We start from the raw sequence: 20,104 nt of genomic DNA, 5'->3' as shown, positions 1-20,104 counted from the left end.
CGCATCAGTAGGAAACTGGTGAAAATTCAAATGAGCTCTACGTTAATACTGTACCAATGTGAACTTCCTGCTCCTCATAATCATACCATGGTTATGTAAGATGTTAATACTGGAGGAGTTTGAGCAAGCTCCAGGAGCTGGTGAGGGACAGGGAAGCCTGGCGTGCTCCAGTCCGTGGGGTCACAAAGGGTCGGACACGACTGAGCGACTGAACTGAACTGAATCCTGGGGGAGGTGAGACAGACAGAGATACTCCCTGTACCATTTTTCAACTTTCCAGTGTCTAGAATTAGTTCAAAAGTTTTAAAGAAAACTGTTTCTTCCAAAGATTTAAGGATCTGGATGATAAAAAGCTTTCATTAGAGTCAAGTGTAGTTCAGTCACTTGAGGGCGAAGTAAGGTCTATAGGTCTCAAAGCCCAAGGACGCACCCAGATAAGGAAACGGGGATGAAAGAGGAAACTGCAGATTAAGAGACTTAAGGACATTTCCAGTTACTTGAAATGTGCAAGGTCAAACTACAGGGGCTGTGGACAACCACGTGACAGAACTAGAAAAGGTGCCCAGACGTGACGGATCTAACAGTCACACGAGTAGTTACTTGGAGGAGGAAACTTGTGCAGAACTGACTGTCCGCACTCACCGCCCCACTGCAGAGTCAAAGGCTTTCTCAGAAAAGTGAGCTGAATTTGAAAAGGAAGGCTATTATTCAAAGCAGGCAACAACTCCCATCTAACAGCAGTCACAAAGGATAAAAAAGATGGCCTAGAAATTCCCCACTCCTAAGTCCTAGCAGATCTTCAAAATCATTCATATATGTGTATATATATATATATATAAAATCATCAGTGATAATGTACTTAGGATTTCCTAACTTTAAATTTGGTTCAAAGACTCTTGGAGCAATAAAGATGTCTAAGAGCTATGATAGGGAAACTGACCAAGGTGGGGGGTTGGGGGGAGAAACCAACATTTTTGGCTCATTTTTAAAGCAACTTAGAAATCTAGGACATAAAGAAAATTTTCCATGGAGCATTTACAAGACTTACGTTGTATCCGGATTTAGAAAATACTGAAAAAGGTATGCATAAGGCCATGCTTCATTTCCGTTTCATCATGCTGTGTATTTTCTGAATTTATGTATTTCTAAGATCAGAACCTCAAGTCAGGACTCCCCTGAAGGTCTAGGGGCTAAGACTCCATGCTCCCAGGGCAGGGGGCCCGGGATCCAACCCTGGTCAGGGAAATAGATTCTACATGCTGCAACTAAAACACCCTCACAGCCAAATAAATAATTTTTTAAAAAGAAAAAAAAAAGAATAAGAACCTCAAGTCAACACTGAAACTAAGATTTGACTTCTATATTTGTACCACTGTTGAGAAATAATTTCAATTCTAACAACGGAGTTACTTGTACTATAGAAAACAAAACCAGTAAATAACAAACTTTATGGTTATATTCAGTCACCCTTCAAATCTTGCTTGGGGGGGCTACTAAAATCTGTACACTTAAAGATTAATACTATTGCATTTGTACATGCATACTTTAAGTGTAAAGTCAGCTCCGCTGTAACATCTCAGTGTAAGATTAAAACCCGAGGGCAGGAGAAGGGGGAGGCAGAGGCTGAGACGGCTGGATGGCATCCCTGACTCGACAGACGTGAGTTTGAGCAAATCTCAGGAGACAGTGAAGGACAGGGAAGCCTGGCGTGCTACAGTCCACGCTGGTGCCAGGAGCCGGACACAACTCAACAAGTGAACAACAACGACCAAGAGCAGACTAAGCACTCAGGGGAGGAGCTCGCTTCCAAAGAACCAAGAGGAGCTAAAATCAAAAAGACGAAAGTCAAAAAATATGTGATTTCAAGGACAGCAGTTTTCCCTGCCTGTGAATTCTCATTCAATACAGAGCCTCATGCATTCTCGACGCTTTAAACAGGTCTTTGTTACCGCGTGTGTGCTCAGCTGTGTCGGACTCTCTGCTGCCCCGTGGACTGTAGCCCGCCAGGCTCCTCTGTCCGTGGGATTCTCCAGGCAAGAGTACTGGAGCGGAATGCCATCTCCTACTCCAGGTCCTTCTGTTATTACCAGACTAGCAATCTAAATTATGAAAGATAAATGTACAATCTTTACTCAATAAAACTCCCAGGCTTCAGAGTACAATGCCCACTTGTCTCCAAAAGGCACTGCCATTTTTCAAAGGCAATAAAAGGAATCCAGCGCCTGCTTTGTTTGCAGATTTCCTCATGCTTTAACACTGAGATTCCTGGACGAGTACTGAGACTCGCCGGTTGCAGAATTAAGGTTTAAGACTGCAGAGGACACAAAGTACAAAGGTTTGTGAGCTACCAGGAAGCAGGAAGGGGCCACGGGCATGACCGCTGCACGAGCTGGGTGTGCAGACAGGCCTGGGGCTCGGACTACACACAGCGTGGCCGCCGCGGGGCCAGCTCCACCGCCGGAAGTTGCGGGACCTCAGTCACACAGCCCCCACCATCCCTCCCCACTTTGAATTCCAAGACCAAGGCTCTTCTTGATCTTGTAACTACAGAATCCACCAAGGAGGTCAAGGTCAGTACATAAATGCACATGGATTCAGATGATTAACCTACATTTAAAGAGAAGCGTGTTTTTGATTACATATACATAATATTAAATCTAATGGTTAGGAGCGCTATCTAGCTTCTTAGTGACTAAAATCTTGCCCATCTGATACAAATCTATTCTACTGCAATTTTTTCTTTTTTTTAATTCTAAGTCTCCACAGAGTTTCAGACAAAGTATACAGAACATCAAATAAAACCAACAGGACAGGGACACATAGGGAAACAAAAGCTACAAGTTGATGCATTTTAGAATTTGGGATAAAACTTGGGACTTCAATTAATCCTCCACCATTAAGCAAGTTACGCAAGCACTCTGCTCAGAATGAGTCTATCATAGGTAACGTCATGAATTCTGAGTTTATGCTTTCATTGATCATGATGTGTGTGTTACACCTCTCACCATCATATTAAGTGAACCCAGGAGGCCCAGAACCTCGCCCAGTGAGTCAGCCGCTGATCTCTAGCACCTCTGCCATTTACCTTAGTTACTCCACAGCATTGTTCATTTTAGACAACCATGGAAGTCTCAAACATGAACTGCTCCAGCTCCCACTCAACAACTAATCTTTACAAAATGTGATTGTGCAAGTTAATTTGCATCACACGAACACAGACTCAACCCAGCCATCAGGTGCTGTGATGCTTGGTGGCACAGACGAACAAAGGGAAAACGTCAGCCCTTACGCCGAACTTGACCTTGGACCTAGAGAATAAATATCAGTCCTACCTGCTTCTGAACCGTCATTCAGAAATTAAAGCAGAAGAGTGATAGAGTGCTCCATGTTAATAAGTCACTCAGAAACTGATATGCAGAAACTAACGTCAAACTAAAGCAACGAAAATCACTGTAGTGATCAAAAGTGACTTGAGACATTTTAGTCACTTAGCGAGCAGCATGTGAAAAAGTTAGGTTTCCTCAGAAGATTTCAGTCAGGTGTATGACCTGCTGTGTATTTTACATGGATGACCGACAAGGCCCTTGTGTCCTGTGCAGGGGACTCCGCTCCATGCTAGGCTGCAGCCTGCAGGGGAGGGGCGCCGGGGAGAATGAACACACATACCCCTGCGGCTGAGATCCTTGCTGTCCACCTGAAACTGTCACCTGCTACGACGCTCTGAACCCCACCCCGATGTAGAAGTTCAAAGTTAAAAAATCAGGTATCACAACCCACATGATCATTTTGTAAGCTGGATTCTCCAGGCAAGAATACTGGAGTGGGTCTCCATTCTTGTCTCCAGGGCATCTTCGCAACCCAGGGTTCGAACTCGTGTCTCTTGGCTCTCCTGCATTGGCAGGCTGATTCTTTACCAGTAGCACCACCTGGGAAACCTGCCTATTAATGTTAAACATTCATATGTGACTTCTCATGATTATAACTGCATTAAGCACCTTTGAGAACAAAAAGTATGATTTAAACTACTCCCTACACTGTAAATACTCAAGAATCAAGCTGCAAGTTTCAAAGTTTTAAAAGGGAACCATCTCCCATTTCCACCTTTTAAGGCAGTTACATATAGTTGCAGGCATTAATTCAACAAGAAGAGGAAAACAATTGAAGCTCATTTAACTTCAAAACAAATCCAAGCAAACTAAGGAAAACCTTTACAAGCATGAGCATAGCTTTCCTGAACCAATGCGTTTTATTCCAATTACAACAAACAGCAACACAAATCATACTTTATTAAAAAACATGACAGAAGGAAAATCGAGTGAAAACTACTTACGGTACAGCTTCAGAAAAAGCTGTTTCTGCAATGAGGACTTTCTGCAATGAAACAGCTGTTTACTCCATCAGCCTGTTCTCCAGGCCAGACGACGGGAGGGCCAGCCCTTAGCCTTTGCCCAGCATCCAGCCCTGGGGAAGCGGGCAGGGGCGCCAGCTCCCCGGGCGTTGGGGGCACATGCTGAGCACGTGCACTGTGGCAGCAGTCTCCTGTGAGTCCCTACCTTGCAAATCTGAAATCGAGCAGAAAGCCCACCTTACGTTCTCACTGGGGTACCCTGCAGCACCACTTCACCATCCTTTCCCAAGGATTCTGCTTAGGGTTATAATTCTTTCCCAGAGTTTAGCACCACGGAGAAGGAAGCAGTAACCACTGATCGTGAACAGAACAATGGCTGAACAAATATCAATATGCAGTTTTTAAAATACAAAGTGCTACTGGTTTTATATATTATGAATGTTTTATTTATTATTTCCCTTATTAATGTGTATAAGCCTATTACAACTCAGTGTATCACCTCCAGTCCTAATCTCAAGGCTGCAAAACCCTGCACTTCCAACTGTCATCAACAGTACCAGCTTCAGAAGAGAAAAACAAATATAGTATATTAACGCATATATATGGAACCTAGAAAAACGGTTCTGATGAACCTATTTGCCGGGCGGGAATAGAGATGCTGACTCACTGGAAAAGACCCTGATGCTGGAAAGACTGAAGGCAAAAGAAGGGGGTGACAGAGGATGAGATGGCTCAATAGCATCACTGACTCACTGGACATGAATCCGAGCCAAGTCCAGGAGATAGTGAAGGACAGGGAAGGCTGGCGTGCTGCAGCTCATGGGGTCGCAAAGAGTCAGACAGGACTTAGCGACTGAAGAACAAGTAAAGACGGATCCCCCCCAGCTCCACTGTCCCGTGAGGGCTGTAACCGAAGTCTGGCAAGGCAGGGGAACCCGAGGGCAGCAGGTCACGGGGTGAGCAGCACAGGGCCCAAACCCACACTGCCCGGTGAGCGGACAGCTCCACCACTCCCCGGCCACGCGACCTCGGGCAAGTCAGCAGCTCCCGTGCCTTGGGCTGCTCTTCCGTAAAGTGGGTATAACCCTTGACCTTCTCAGAAGTGCTGGGTGAGAGACTAGCCGCATCACTCCAAGAATCAGTTTCACTAACAGGATAGTTGGCACTTAGGTATTAGGTCTCTAGAATAAAATTTTGCTCGGAATTCAGCTGTTGATCAGATCTTCCTCTTATCCCATTTCTTTCACAAGTTGGATCTAAATTTATTTATAGTACATCTTCAGGTCCTGGGCTTCCACCTTATCTCTTACCTACCTATTTACCCCAGATAACAAATGACCTTGTATTTCCCCAAATGCCAAAACTAGAGATGTGCAGACATAAGGGGAGAAACACATCAAATGAAGGCATTCAAGATGAACTGCCCGCATACCAATCTCACTCGCTGAACTTGGTCTTAAATAATTCCTAACCTGTGCTGACAATTTATCACATCATTCCCCTCTATTCCATTCCTGGTAGAAATTATTTTCAAAAACCATTTCCCCCTTTCTATAATTTAATAGAGGGTTTCTTTTAATGTAGCTGTAGTAATTTCAACCAGATCTGACTGCTAGGGCCATGCCAACCCTGAAATGTTCATGTCTCAGGATAAGTCTAACAAGAGGTTTGCTGGGTGGGAAGGGACTCGAAATGAAGGGTTTGTCGTGGAAACTCTGACAGACAGCGGAGGCCAGTGAGGTCTTAATTCTGTGTCACCCAGGCATGCTTCAGTGTTTCCCTTCACGGCGTCATTCTTTCCTCCCCTCACATAAACTGAGGCTCTGTAAGCACCAAAAAGTTTCCATTTGGCTCTGGAAAGTGCTCTCAGCAGAACTGTTAGAGTCTACACCCGCACTCCACCCCACCACCGGCCTGGCAGAGTCATCAGGACTCATTTCAAAACGATCACATCCTGTGCTTACGGGGGACTTTTGAACAAACGGATCTAAGACGAGAGCTCATGCATGTCCGGCAAGTGGCTGCACTTAACACGAGTTTATCTTTCGACTGACTGACACCTGCTGAGGGTCCGTAACGCAGCGACAGCGGCTGCCCAGACACCCACGCCAGCACCACCCCGCCGAGTGTGAGGACACAGAGACCGTGCAGGTGCAAGAGGAGTAAAACCACCAGCGCCAAGCCGAGCCCCGGATCGCTCTGCGCATGACAATCCAGCTTCGGCTACTAGCAACCCCTAAGCAAAGGATCACCTCAGTGACTGTCAGACACACACCACTGCTGGTGGAGATTCTTGCCCTGCACTCGAGGCTGGACACGGCTGCGGCCCACCAGAGGCTCTTGTTTAACTTGTGAGGGAGATTCACGGGTGCCTGGACACGTCTCAGTCAGAAGGCAGACAGAGTACGTGGTTTATTCCTATCATTCTAAATTCAGTAGGTTTAACATTACACAGAGCTTACAAGGACAAACTGGACTTCTCCATTCTATATTTTGATTAAGTACTCTTAGCTATAACAAGCCTACACAGCATATTAAAAAGCAGAGACATCACTTTGCCAACAAAGGTCCATCTAGTCAAAGCTGTGGTTTTTCCAGCAGTCATGTATGGATGTGAGAGTTGGACCATAAAGAAGGCTGACCACCAAAGAATGCATGCTGTTGAAGTGTGGTGTTGGAGAAGAATCTTGAGAATCCCCTGGACTGCAAGATCAAACCAGTCAATCCTAAAGGAAATCAACCCTGAATATTCATCGGAAGGACTGACGCTGAAGCTCCAATCCTTTGGCCACCTGATGCAAACAGCTGACTCACTGGGAAAGACCCTGGTGCAGGGGAAGATGGAGGGCAGGAGGAGAAGGGGACGACAGAGGATGAGATGGCTGGATGGCATCACTGACTCGATGGGCGTGAGTCTCAGCAAACTCAGGGAGAAAGTGTAGGACAGGGGAGCCCGGCGCGCTGCCATTCACGGGGTCACACAGCGTCGGACACGACTGAGCGACTGAACAACACTTAGCTTCAGAAAGTACTTTTCTCAGTCATCTCAAGATCTCCTCCCAGCTGACATGACTTTGGATTATAAACTAGACTTTAAAAAATAGCAGGCAGGCAGAAGTCATCCTGATCCTTCATACCGTTTAATATTTATATAATCTCATACTCAGCAAATATTTACGTAGTGTCCAATGAGTGCCAGGCACCGCATTAAACGCTGGAGACAGAGAAGGCGGACTCAGTCCTTGCCCTCGGGGCAGGCAGGGGCAACAGACAGGCCGCGCTGCAGGAGGAGGGTCCCACGGCACGGAGGGCGGGAAAGCCCGGGAGGCACAGCAGGGGAAGCCTCACAGGTGAGGCGAACCGTCTTGGCCGATTCAGGCTGGGAGAGGAGAGGGGTCAAGAGAAAACACTTCCTGGGAAAGGACATCTCAAGCACTTATCTCGGTGCCGGGAGGAAGGACAGCAGCCTCAGGTGAGCCTGAGAAAGCAAGGACTGAGGAGACACCACGTCCTGGCAAGGAGCCGGGCTCTCACCAACAGGGAAGCTCTGCAGGCAAGGAATGCTACTTTGAAAAAACACTCTGGAGGAGGAAAAAACAAGAAATGAGCGTGCTAAGCGTTAATGTGCCTAAAAACTTAAATGTGAGAGTCTTCCAGGAGAGTGAGACACTCAGGACAGTAAGTCACATTAAAGGAAACGGACGTGTCAAATAAACATTTGAGGTTTCTAGTGCTGAGGGGGAGGAGTAACCACTCCACACGCCTCAGCGTCGGCTTGGGGTGCAGTGTGAAGGAAAGCACTTTCACTTAATGTACCACGCGGCGATTCAGAAAGCCATTAACCAGAAATCATTTCGTAACCAGTTTGCACCAAACGGGAATCCCCAACACCAGTTTTTTTCACTGCGTCTCTGTTTCTAACAAGTAAAAACTATTAACCCTTCCAAGTGCCCACCTCAATCACACTTTCCTGCATTTTGGGAATTACAGGCAATTTCATCTTTGAAGCTGAAATAAGGCTTTGGTCTGACCTCAGTGCAAAACCTCCAGTTTCAAATTAGACTCGCTCTTACTCGGACTGGTGTTTTTGGAACTCAGATAACCAAGGGTTCATCTATAGTTCACACATCTGCTAACCAGGAGGGCCTTCCTGGTGGCTCTGAGGTAAAGAATCCGCCTGACAATGTAGGAGAGGTGGGTTCCACCCCTGGGTCGGGAAGATCTCCCGGAGGAGGAAATGGCAACCCACTCCAGTGTTCCTGCCTGGAACATCCCATGGACAGAGGAGCCTGGTGGGGCTACAGTTTATGCGGTCACAGAGAACCAGACACAACTTAGCAACTAAACAACAATAAACCAGATGGGGGGGGGGGGGGGGTCCTGAGATGCTGACCTGTTTTGAAATGGAAAATCCTGGCTTCCACTTTGAAAATCAGTGGTTTGTGCGAGAGTCTGGGGGCAGTCAAGCCAGCAGGTAGGAAGGGCAGGGACTGTTAGAGGTGCAGCCCCACCTGGTCTCGGCCCCCAGCCCCTGCCAGCACTGCTGACCACCCTGCGTGGCTCTCAGAACTCTGTTAGAGGTCACCCTCCCTTAGAGAGACCTGGTTTTCTGGAATTCCTCAGCTCCAACAGCTAAAAGGGGAACCGCTTTTCTTCTTCCTTCTTTCAAACATCACCTTTCATTCTCAGAGAATATTGATCAAACACTATCCTGTTCAGGTGAGCTGAAATATCAATCCAGAGACAGGCCTTTAAGGAATGTCATCAGGAAAGCTATAGGGAAAGCTGACTTTTAACCCTCAAAGACGGAAAAATACAGAGCTTCCCGGGGCCACAGGTCAAGTTCAGTGCTTGGTGTGTTCTTGGCAGGAAGTGGCTCGAGACTGCACACTCCCTCAGAGCCGTATCGCAGGCCCCAGAGCGAGATGAAGCCCCTGCAGATGACCCCACGGCCCCGCTCATCGGTGGGGGTCCAGTCTGATGCAGTTCCTGGAGCGCCGGCTTCTCAGGTGGCACCAGTGGTAAAGAACCCACCTGCCAATGCAGGAGACGCAAGAGACACAGGTTGGATCCCTGGGTCGGGTGGGGGAGAGCCCCTGGAGGAGGAAATGGCAACCCACCCCAGTATTCGTGCCTGGAGAATCCCATGGACAGAGGAGCCTGGTGGGCCACAGAGTCTCGAACATGACTAAGTGACTTAGCATGCATTCTGTGGCACACTCAGAGCGCCTGGGTGATGTTCACCAAGAGGGAAGGAATAGAAGGAGCAGGGAAGACAGAAGAGGCAGGTTAACCAGATGTAGCGGACTGACCACGCAGGTTTGAGAAGTAGCTCCTGTCACTGTAGTTAGAGAAGTGCATGGGTCTTGCTGACTCGGAGGGAAAGAAAGGTCGGGCTGGCCCCCTCCCGTTTCCAGCAGAGAGAGCAGGAGATAAGCCGCTTTGGCTCCCCGGCCCCAGAGGAAGTACATCTGCAGCCCCGCTCCAGGACACTGCTGGGGCACACAGGCCGGGCAGGACCGGCTCCCAGCCGGGGACAGGCCTCCTGGGCTTAAAGCTCAGCTTCAGGAACGGCCAGGGCCAGACAAGCTTCCTTCTCGTCCTTTCTTTTCTTAAAAAAGTAGGCAAGGACCAGTTCTCCGCGAGCCTCACAGACATGAAATGAGCACCGAACAGATTGAGCCAACCTACAGAGCAGTAAGCCGATCAAACAAAAAAAGCAAATTCAAGTCCTGCCATCTCGGCTCTACAAAGGAGCGCGTTTGTCTTCATCTCTAAGAACATTAAGAAGGTCCCATGGCTTCCAGATCTACCATGTCCTCCTCCGTGATCCAGGCCCTGGTTCCACCACGTCAGGCAGCACACCCGCAGCACGGGACCCCCCGTGTCAGCTGCCCTGGGGATGCGTGTTTGGGGTCTCCCGGTACCACGACGGGAGGACAGCAGAGTCCAGCAAGGCAAAGTGGGCGTGACCCAGCAGACCTGCAGAAGGTCCCTGCTTCTGTTAATATCTTGGGGAAAGGAAAGTGGGAAATCTTACTTTTTTTGAACACTCTTACAAAATATGCTTTTTAGATAGCGTGTTCGGCTCAGTTGTGTCTGACTCTTTGCGGCCCCATGAACTGCAGCCTGCCAGGATTCTCTGTCCACGCACTTTCCCGGGCAAGAATACTGGAGTGGGTTGCCATCTCCTTCTCAATTTCTAAATGGCACAGGTAACAAATCCAGTTGTAAGGACTAAAACTTATTTCTTTCATTTTCCAATTCTTACTTAACATTCACTAGGAAGATGGCACGTGCACTTCAGGCTATCTTACTCCATGAACACGACTCATTTGGAGTGCCTACCGCTCTTAAGCTGAAGTCAACTTGGCTGCAAATACGTCATCTACTGAGCAAAGCAACAGGTTGCATACTAGCAGCTAGAGACACTGCCCCTCCTTCAGTGATGGGGAAGGGATACCAAGCCAGCCCCAGACTCCAGCTGCCATCCCCAGGGCGTGTGCTGCCAGGCGCGGACGAGAACAGTCCGTCTCCTGAGTAAGAACGAGTCTGTCAAACTGAGACAACAGGAAGTTAACTTAGGGAACACAGAGAAAACGTAAACATATTCTGAAATGACAAAGTGTTAAGACTGAGGCAAGAGGGACGTCCCTGGTGGTCCACTGGTCAGGGTCCTGTGCTTCCACTGCAGGGAGCACAGGGCTGATCCCTGGTGGGCGAGCTAAGATCCTGTAAGCTTCGAGGTGTGGCCAAAAAAAAAAAAAAAAAAGTGTGGCAAGCACCAAAATAGGAAAACGCTGGGTAACCACTGGGCAATTAAACAACTGTGACAACCTGGGGGCGGGATGAGGTGGGAGGGACGTTCGGGGGGGAGATGTGCATGTGCATGGCAGAAACCCATCCGACACAGTAAAGCAATCACCCTCCAGTTAAAAATAAATTAAAATTAAAGCCTGAAAAACACCACTGTCCCAAGCTAACATTATCTAAGTTACAACCAACAATAAGGTAGCAGGTGAGTATAGGCCTGCCAGAGTCAAATGCAGATGACACATAGCAATTGTAACAAGCAGTTAGCTCACTGCAGACACACTTATATTTGAGATGGCTTTTGTGAATTAACATGCGTAAATATAATAGGGGAACTCATTAATGGGATCTGGTTTAACTCTTCAAAGCAAAGAAGAGCACAGGGACTTTGTTGGTGGTCCAATGGCCAGGAGTCCCAGCTTCCACACTGCCCGGGGCACAGCTTCCATCTGGTCGGGGAACTAAGATCCTGCAAGCTGAGAGGCACAGTCCAAAAAAAAAAAAAAAAAAAACAGAATAGCACACGTTCACTACTATAATTTGGTTTGTAAATCCTCAATTTCAAATGTTAAGGAAGTTCACAGGACAGATAAAAAAATGGCTAAAATGTGTTGGAAAAAGTGCTTAACCTCACACAGGAGATGAAACTTGAAAGAAGCCTCTTTCATCTACCAGAGCAAAAATGCAGAGGATTTACTTGCATTATCCAACATTGGTTAAGAGTGAAGAGAAAGTGGTACTCTCACATTGATACTGAAATACAAATTGGAACCTTTCTGGAGAGCAACTTAGCTGTGCTTATTAAAGTTTAAAATGTATCCACACACTTCTAAGTATCTATTGCAGACATGCCTATACTAGAGCCCAAGGATACTGAAAGCTTCATTTGCTAAGAACTTAGAAACAATTAAAATGTCCCTCAGTAGAGACAGGTGAATCAGTTTGATGCTTCCACACATTCAACTAAATAAGGCAGAAGTGACATTCTGAGAGAGAAGCATTTCCCCAAACCCACTGCCTACTGCTGGAAAAACGTATAAGAGTGATTGAAAATTCAGATAAAAAGTATGTGCAATTTAGTGAATGCATGGATGTCTGAAGTTATGCCTGAGGGAAAAGAAAACAAGGATACAATTTCATTTTTATATAGTGTTTGTACAATTTACAAGCATCACTTTTATAACTGAGGTAAAAGGGGGCGATGCTGACGTGAGGCCAGTGACCTGCTAATCCACCGAAAGCTCCGCAGACGCTCCCTGGGAACCCACTGGGGTCCTGCCGTGGTCAACACACCCACTCTCCAATTTCAACAACAAAACCTGCAGGTCTGAAAAGGGTCAACTTTATTATCCCGGATTCTTTATCTGTAGAAAAGGACTGTTTTTAAAATAACATACCCACTTCTTCTTGTACATTATTTAGGACATTTAGTAAATACCTTTCCTTATGAGTTTCCATAGGTCTCCACCCAAGCACATTACCAAAAATGATAAGAGAAGGAAATCACATTGGGCCCGGAATCACAAGGTTACATCCTTAAACTCCATGTTCAAGGGATTCAAATGCTGCCTCCGAAGCTCAGGCCCACAACTCTGAGAACCGGAAAGAGTCACATTTCTTCCTATCTCTAAGACACACGTTCACTCTTTTTCAAAGGACTCTCTGGATTACTCTCCAAATAAGTTTATTCAACAGGGGTGTTAAGCGCAATGTGAAGAAAAGTGGAATGCTGATGGGTAATGCTGCAAAATATCTGCATCTAGAAATGTTTAGGAAACGTATATAAGAAACACATTCACAGTGTGTGGAAGGATTTGAAAGGTGACCAACTTACTAGCACAATTTTAAAGTCATAAAGAGTACACCCTGCGTGTCTCTAATGCGCTTAATATTAAACAGTGTTAGGATAATATTTTCCAGGCTAGAATGTACTTTCCACTTGCCCTAATAAACCGAAGCCCAGATGGGAAATGTAACCAGGACTAAGTAAACATAATATAGAGAGTGAGGAGAGCTAATGACCTAGGATGCCTTCACGAGCAATAAAGCGTTTAAAAAAAAAAAAAAGTTTCAACAAACAGAGGGTATGAAAAGCTGGGCATTTGGAGTGTGTAAAATAAATGCACCTTCAGAGAGGAAATTCGTTTCTGTGGATGCGGCTGAGAGTGTCACAAAGCTGACGTGAGGGAGAGACATGCCTCATGAAGCAGCCTTTAAAACATGCAGACTTGATTCTGGCTGACAATCCGTCATCAAAACCCCCAGGCATCTTACTAGGGTGCTGTATGGCCCACAGTGAGAAGTCCAACCCAGTTCCTAGTAAAAGATGAACCGAAACAGGAAGAACAGCCACACAAACACAAAGCGATTCCATTTTTTCTGAACACCCACACAAAGACAGCAGTTTCTGACAAGAACGTTCTTGGCAAAAAAAAAAAAAGTTACAGGAAGGTTTTATTTCCTTGAAGAAAAAGGCAGGTCTATACGCAGATTACCAGGCAATACCAAATGGTGTTCTTCCCCCAGGTCCAAGTTTACAGCCTTCACATTTTGAAAACATCTGAATGTGTTTTTGCTTTTTTATCAAATAAAAGATGACTGGAAACACTGTTCTTGTCTGGAATGCTTATTTCTTGTTGTACTTGAAAATAAAATCCAACATGGCAGCTTACCTTGGCACTGGAAGCCTTGTTTCCCAAACCCCCTGAAAAACAAATAAGAAAAATTTCTTATTTTCTGTTGACACCACGTCTTAAGCCAGTTATATGACAAAGCATTCTACAGAAGTAAAAGTTTGCATGTGAAACCCAATGATCTGACAGGAAAACATGCCTAAACAGCTCGAAGCGCAGTCAAGTCATCTTTGAAAAGATCTGGCCTCCAAAGTCTCACTGAACTCATTTCAACATATTCAAGGTTCTTGCCAGTTTTTTTTCCCTAACATTTTATTAGTACTTAATTTAAGAACATGACTATAAAAGTTGTCGGCTACGATATCCAAGTAACAAGAAGAACTTTATGGTTAAAAAATCAAATCTACAAAGATGGCTGAATTTGGTCCCTAAAGACCAACTGAAAATCTTTTTGCCCTAAAAACAAATAAGTGGCTTCATCATTTGTTATGATGTATTATTTACCTAGAAATTACCACATAGCACCACTCTTAACACTAAATTTTGGCTTAATTAAGAGCCAGATTTTACAGTGTCATCCCTATTATTTGCATGTGAGATTATGATCTGATTTTACTGTGAACTAACAGCATTCAAAGCACATTCAGAAGCTATATTGCTCTTGTAAATTACTTTAGAGAATTTACTCTCTAAGCAGAGAACTCCGACATGGACATTAAATTGCAAACACCATTTCAACTAGGATGAACTACATTAAAATTCTCAGAAGGTTATGAGTCATAATCTCTTGCTTTACATAGCATTTTAAATTTACAAAGCACTTCACATATCTTTATAATTAACTTAGTCACTCCCCACCCCCCAAAAAAATTTAAATGCAAATAGTTTTAAAATATCAGTGCTTTAATATTTGAGTTGTAAACTAGGGAAACAGAAGAAAATTGAAAAATTAAAACCACGGCTAGACCGTGCTGGGGAATATTTTCCTGGAACTTCCAAGGGGTTGCTCTACAGCTAAGTGGAGAAGAGGAGTATCGACTATGGGGAAGAAGAGGACAAGGAGATCTTTATTTCCACTTCATGCTACACCTGGTGACCCAACAGGCCACATCAGTTCACAGGGGAAAACAAATGACAGTGTAAAGTCTTCAGCAAGTCTGGATGTATAGGTTGCAAGTCTCTTTTCTACCTTACCCTCGTCCTGCAAAAGTAATCGGCAGTCTGTTCCGTTTTAATGGAATTTCACAGCTGACACGTGAGGCCGAAGACCTCCCCTTAACTAAATGCAATCTCTAGGCCTTGAGGCTCCAAGAACTGACTTTAAGCAGTCTTGTCTACATTGACCTAGGAGCTCAGCCGCTTCAGGCGCTGACTACACCTCGTAAATCATTCAGAGAGGTGGCTCTGCTTTATACATAAGTCTGCTTTGGAGTGGATTTCCAAAAAGAAACGAAGACATTAAGCACCTCATTAGCACATTTGTGGGGTTTCCCTTAAAGATTCCCCCAGGTGTGACGGGTTCAGATAAAGCCATCCTTAAGGGAGAAGTTAAGCACCTATTAATTAGCACGTTTGCGGGACTCGCCCTTGGAGACGGTTTCCCCGTGCGATGCATTCAAGCAGCGTTCTCCCAAGAGCCCCACAAGATCCAGGAGCCACACAACGGCTGGGCAGTCACCCGACGCCGCTCCCCCGGGGGTAGGGGAGTTAAGGAGGCCTAGACGGCTCTGACTTGGGGGGCGGGGGGCTTCCTACATACAGCAGCAAGAGATTGAATGGGTGGAGGTTGTCTGGCAACGCAAGAGGAAAAAAACTAACGCTTCTCCAAGTGAGGCATCTGCACTGCCTTTAGTTTCAGCTTTCTTAAAACAACTGGAGGAGAGGGGTCATCAACCTTTTTAAAGTCAGTCAAAGTCATCACCGTCTCCCCAGAAACAAGCACCACGCGATTCCCCCCCGGCTTAGCGGGATCGGGGACCCTTGCAACCTGTCCGGCAGCCGCGGCGCGTAAAGCGCGGCCCGGGTGACACCGCTGCCTGGAAGTTACCTGGGCTCGGCGGCCGCAGGCCGATGGCAGCCCCGGGCAGGCCTGTGTCCTCCCGGCCCCGCGCGGCCCGGGTCCGCTCCAGAGGCCGCCCGCGCCCCCGCCCCGCCGGCCGGCCGGCCGGCCGGCCGCCGCCCTCCCCGCGCCCGCCTCAACAGTTTGCCGCCGCTCCTCCCGGCTCTCGGGCCCGGCCCGGGGAGAGGTCCGCGCGCGCGGCGGGGCCCGGGCAGCCTCCCGGGGCCGCCCTCCGAGTCTCCGGCCCGGGGAGACGTCCGCGCCCCGCCCGGGGTCCCGCCGGGAGCGGACTCTCCGCGGGGCCGAGCCCGGGGGCGGCGCGCACCCACCAGATGAAGTCGGTGCAGTGGCTGCAGAAGGTGGGCTGCTTGAAGAAGCGCGCGATGAAGCGGTGGTTCTTCACCTCGTGCACGTTCTTCTGCCTCAGCGCCCCTTTGCGGGCGAAGCGGTTGGCCACGTCCTGTGGCGCCGCCGGCTCGGCGGTCGGGAAGACGTCAGCCATGGTCCCCCGCCACCTCCTGCCGCGCCGGGTGCGGGCGGCGGCCGAGGGCGGCCGGGAGCCGAGCGGGCGCGGAGCGGAGCGGAGCCGCGAGCTCGCTGTGGCCGCTCGGCTCTGACGGCGGCGCCGGCGCTCGCGCTTCCTAGTCGGGCGGCGGGGGCGGCCCGCCCACCGCGCATGCCCGAGCGCGGCCCGGCAGACAGGGCGGGGGCGCGCGGGGAGGCCCGGGCGCGCGCGGAGAGGCCCGGGGGCGCGCGCGGAGGGAGGGCGGGGCCGCGCGGGCCGGGGCCGCGCGGGCGGGCCGGGGCGGGGGCGCGCAGAGGGGCGGGGACGCACGGGAGGGCGGGGGCGCGCGCGGAGGGAGCCGGCGGCCCCGCCGCCCCCGAGCCACCCAGGAGGCGCCCTCTCCCGTTCCCCCGGGTTGGCCGGGCTCCTCCCTCCCGCGCTCCGCTCCTCCCGCCTTAGGCGCAGCCCCGCGTCCCGGGCCGGCTCCTGGCCGCGCCCCCTTCCAGGACCCAGCGCGGTCCCGGGACGGACACCCGCGCCACTCTGAGGCTCAGCCCCTCCGCGGCCTGCACCCTGTGCCGCCTGCGGCCCCGCGCCCTACGGACACGTCTGATGTGTCGGGACGGCTAGGGGACCTGTCCTGGCTGTTCACCCCGTTACCCGTTGGCTCCCACGCTTACAGCGTGGGTGATCAGGTCTTCTTGACTTTACAAGCCCCGAGCCTTAATTTAGACAGGGTTTTGCAGCCTAAAGCTGATGACTGCCCTACAGGCAGGTGCCGAGCACAGCCAGTTCGTTTGTAAACTGCAGAGTGAAACCGCTCCGTGAACGCGTGGCTGCCACGGACCGGCGAGGCACGCGCGTGGGGCCGGACCGACTGGTCACTCGCTGAATGCTCGTTAACTCTGCCCGAGGATGCTAAAACACATGAGGGAAACGTTTCATTGTTGTTTTATTTCATTGTCAGATTCGCTCAGATCAGAAAGTAACGCATGTATTAAAAGGAATATGTTTAATCCTTCAAGAAGTTAGGAAAAGAAATAGAGAAGGAAGAAAGAAAGAAATCTTTCCTAAGATCTATACTATCTTAGAGTACATAGGCCAAGTAGGGCTACCATTTTTTTTAAGATTGCTCAATTGAACGCCTGTTGGTAGGAATGTCTTATGTTTTGACAGGGATAATGACCGGCCCTTAATGGGGCGTGTACTTCCAGCGCTCACTCACAATCTTTCCAGCCAGTGTTCTTGGAGCTTAAGAACATTGCACCGCTTGCTCTTCTGGTCAGAAACTTCTCCACTTTTGGTGGGGCCCTTAGTCCAAGGTGGGGTGGGGGGCGGGGGGCTTCCCAGGTGGGACTAATGGTAAAGAACCCACCTGCCAATGCAGGAGATGCAAGAGACGTGGGTTCCATCCCTGGGTCAGGAAGATCCCCCTGGAGGGGGGCATGGCAACCCACTCCAATGTTCTTGCCAGGAGAATCTCATGGACAGAGGATCCTGGCGGGCTACAGTCCATGGGGTCACGAAGAGTTGGACATGACTGAAGTGATGTAACATGCATGCCTGTTCAAAAGGAAGATGCAAGGAAAGGAATGAAAAGTAGGGAATGCAGGAAAATAGAGCAAGTTCTCCATAAAACACTATTACCATCTCAAGCACGGTCATGTATTGCTTAATACTTTTAAGTTACATAGAAAAATCACGGTGCTTGTAAGTACTTGTAATTGATGGTCAAAAGAAACACACATTCTTGCCTCAAAACCACCTGGATCTAAGACAGTGTGTGAAGACAAGCTGTTGTTTCCCCGAAGCCCTGAGGTAAAGACGGAAGAAAAGATGGGAGAGCTGGGAGGAGAGTGGTAGGTGAGAGTGACATCTGAGCAGGGGGCGGGAGGTGAGCTAAGAACCCAGTGGACCTTGCAAGGAGTCCGCTGTCAGGGTGGAGAGACCAGAGGCAATATCTCATTTCTCTCGGGCTGTGGTTTTGCTTTCTTGCCTCCCTTATTACTGTTGTTCCCTGTGAGTAGGGAGAGAACTAACTGGAAGTTTCTTGAGCAATGACTGAGCGCTCGCGCTCAATTGCCTACAGCTGTGCTCAGCTCCGGGGCGGCGTGGGGATGCACCTGGGGGAGTCCTCCAGCCATGCAGCACCGCCCCAGCAAGGCGGGTGGGGGCGCGGGCCACACGTGGCCCTGAAACCCAGCCGGGCCCTGCAGGGCTCCTGGGCACTTACGCCCTTCTGTGTCCCCATTTCTTGGTTAAAGGAAAGAGGCTTCATTCAGCCCGAATGACCTTCCCTGAGTTCCAAAAGGTAAGTTCAAATAAAGAAATGCTGACTAGGGAAGGAAGGGGATGTGGAAATAAGGGAGGAACCATGGAGAAGCAGATCAGCTGTGGGGCAGGGTCTCTGTCCCCCCCACCCCCCAAGGGTTACCCAGAGCACTATCTTTGAGCTGGTCTGAAGGTGCGGAAACCCCCAGCAGGGGGGCGGACTTAACTGTATGCTGCCTGCAGGCACTTAGATCCCAGACCTGTCAGAACCAGAAGGTTGATGGTGTTGCTGGCCCAAATCTTGGCTTTCTCTGCCCACTGAAGCCGAATGAAAACATACAGAGACAAAGTTTGGAGGAAATAGAAAGGCGGCTTCAGTCCTCAGCCGGCAGAGAGGGGAACCCCGTAGGCTCAAGAACAATGCTCCCCACGAGGGGTCCAGGGGCTTCCATGAGAAGAGGGCTCGCAGTAGTTGGTGAGGAGGAGCAAAGGTGTTTGGCTCTTGATGTCTTCCTGTCGCGTTGTTTCAAAGACAGTCACAGGCTGGCATCAGTAACCCAATAATTGAGTCTGGCAGTTCGGTGGCTCTGTGGCCTTCTTTCTGATGTGTGACTACGAGGGGAAGGGTGTTGTAAGGGTAAACACTAGGAATGCAGAAAAGTAAACTTAGATATGACATGCAGAGTTAGGAGCAGTTAAAGTAAAGAAAACAAAAAACAAAAAAAACTAGGAACGTTCAGGCCTGTTCTCGTTATCTTCTTTGTTCTCAGGACTGAGAAAGAAAAAAACTCATTCCTTTTTTGACTGTCACTGCAACAGTGGTTCCGACTCCCGGTCACCCCAGCACCCGTCCATCAGAAGGACGTTCACGGGCTGATCACGTCCTCTGTGAAGCATTACTATAAAGCTCCCCGCTGCCCCTTCCAGGTCTTACACCAGTTCTGAGGGCATGAGGCCACTGTGGCACCCTCTGCCTGGCAAAGCAAGAAAACTACTGTACGGCACCCCAGGCTCTGTCTCTGAGATTTAATTCCGTGGCCGGTACAGAGACCAGATTTGGCTTTAGCCCCTGTGGCCCACCTGGCAGAGTCTCCATGGGGTCACTAAAGTGGAGGGGTTTCCAGAGAGACCCCTGTGCAGGGGGAGGGTCAGAGAGACGTGGTGGTAGTGATGATTTTAGAGTCTGCTGTTTCCTGGGGAAGGCATGGGAGAGCAGGAACAGTAGACTGGATGCGGGGTTTGTGAGAACCCTCCTCTGTGATCCCTGACTTGAGGAGTAAGCCTGACACTCTTTGCAGAGGTGCTGCCTAGACCAGACTTTTGGAAAGCATCAAAGAAAAATGTTGTCAAACCCTAACTGAATATACTGCATTTTAAGAAGTCCGTAATTCCCTGGTAAGTGAAGGAAGCAGGATGTAAAACAGTATTTGGAGATGCCATTTTTTAGATGTATGTACACCCATATCTGGGCTTCC

The 20,104-nt window shown here is 48.8% G+C and overlaps 1 protein-coding gene across 2 annotated transcripts in view; it reads right to left on the bottom strand.

The window, feature by feature from the left end:
• PRKCA (protein kinase C alpha) overlaps nt 1-16,414 on the bottom strand; it is a 292,405-nt gene extending 275,991 nt beyond the window's left edge. For both annotated transcript variants that reach the window (XM_061145041.1, XM_061145042.1), the window contains exons 1-2: nt 16,183-16,414; nt 13,834-13,865 (exon numbers count right to left, since the gene is read on the bottom strand). In XM_061145041.1, coding sequence (XP_061001024.1) covers nt 13,834-13,865; nt 16,183-16,355 — 205 coding nt within the window. In that variant the 5' untranslated portion in view covers nt 16,356-16,414. The remainder of the gene's footprint in view (nt 1-13,833; nt 13,866-16,182) is intronic.
• Between the last annotated feature and the right edge of the window lie 3,690 nt (nt 16,415-20,104).

This window comes from Dama dama, chromosome 5 (genome assembly GCF_033118175.1).
Source record: "Dama dama isolate Ldn47 chromosome 5, ASM3311817v1, whole genome shotgun sequence".
Taxonomy (NCBI): domain Eukaryota; kingdom Metazoa; phylum Chordata; class Mammalia; order Artiodactyla; family Cervidae; genus Dama; species Dama dama.
The sequence above is the reverse complement of the archived record's forward strand: the minus strand, read 5'-3'. Positions and strand labels throughout refer to the sequence as shown.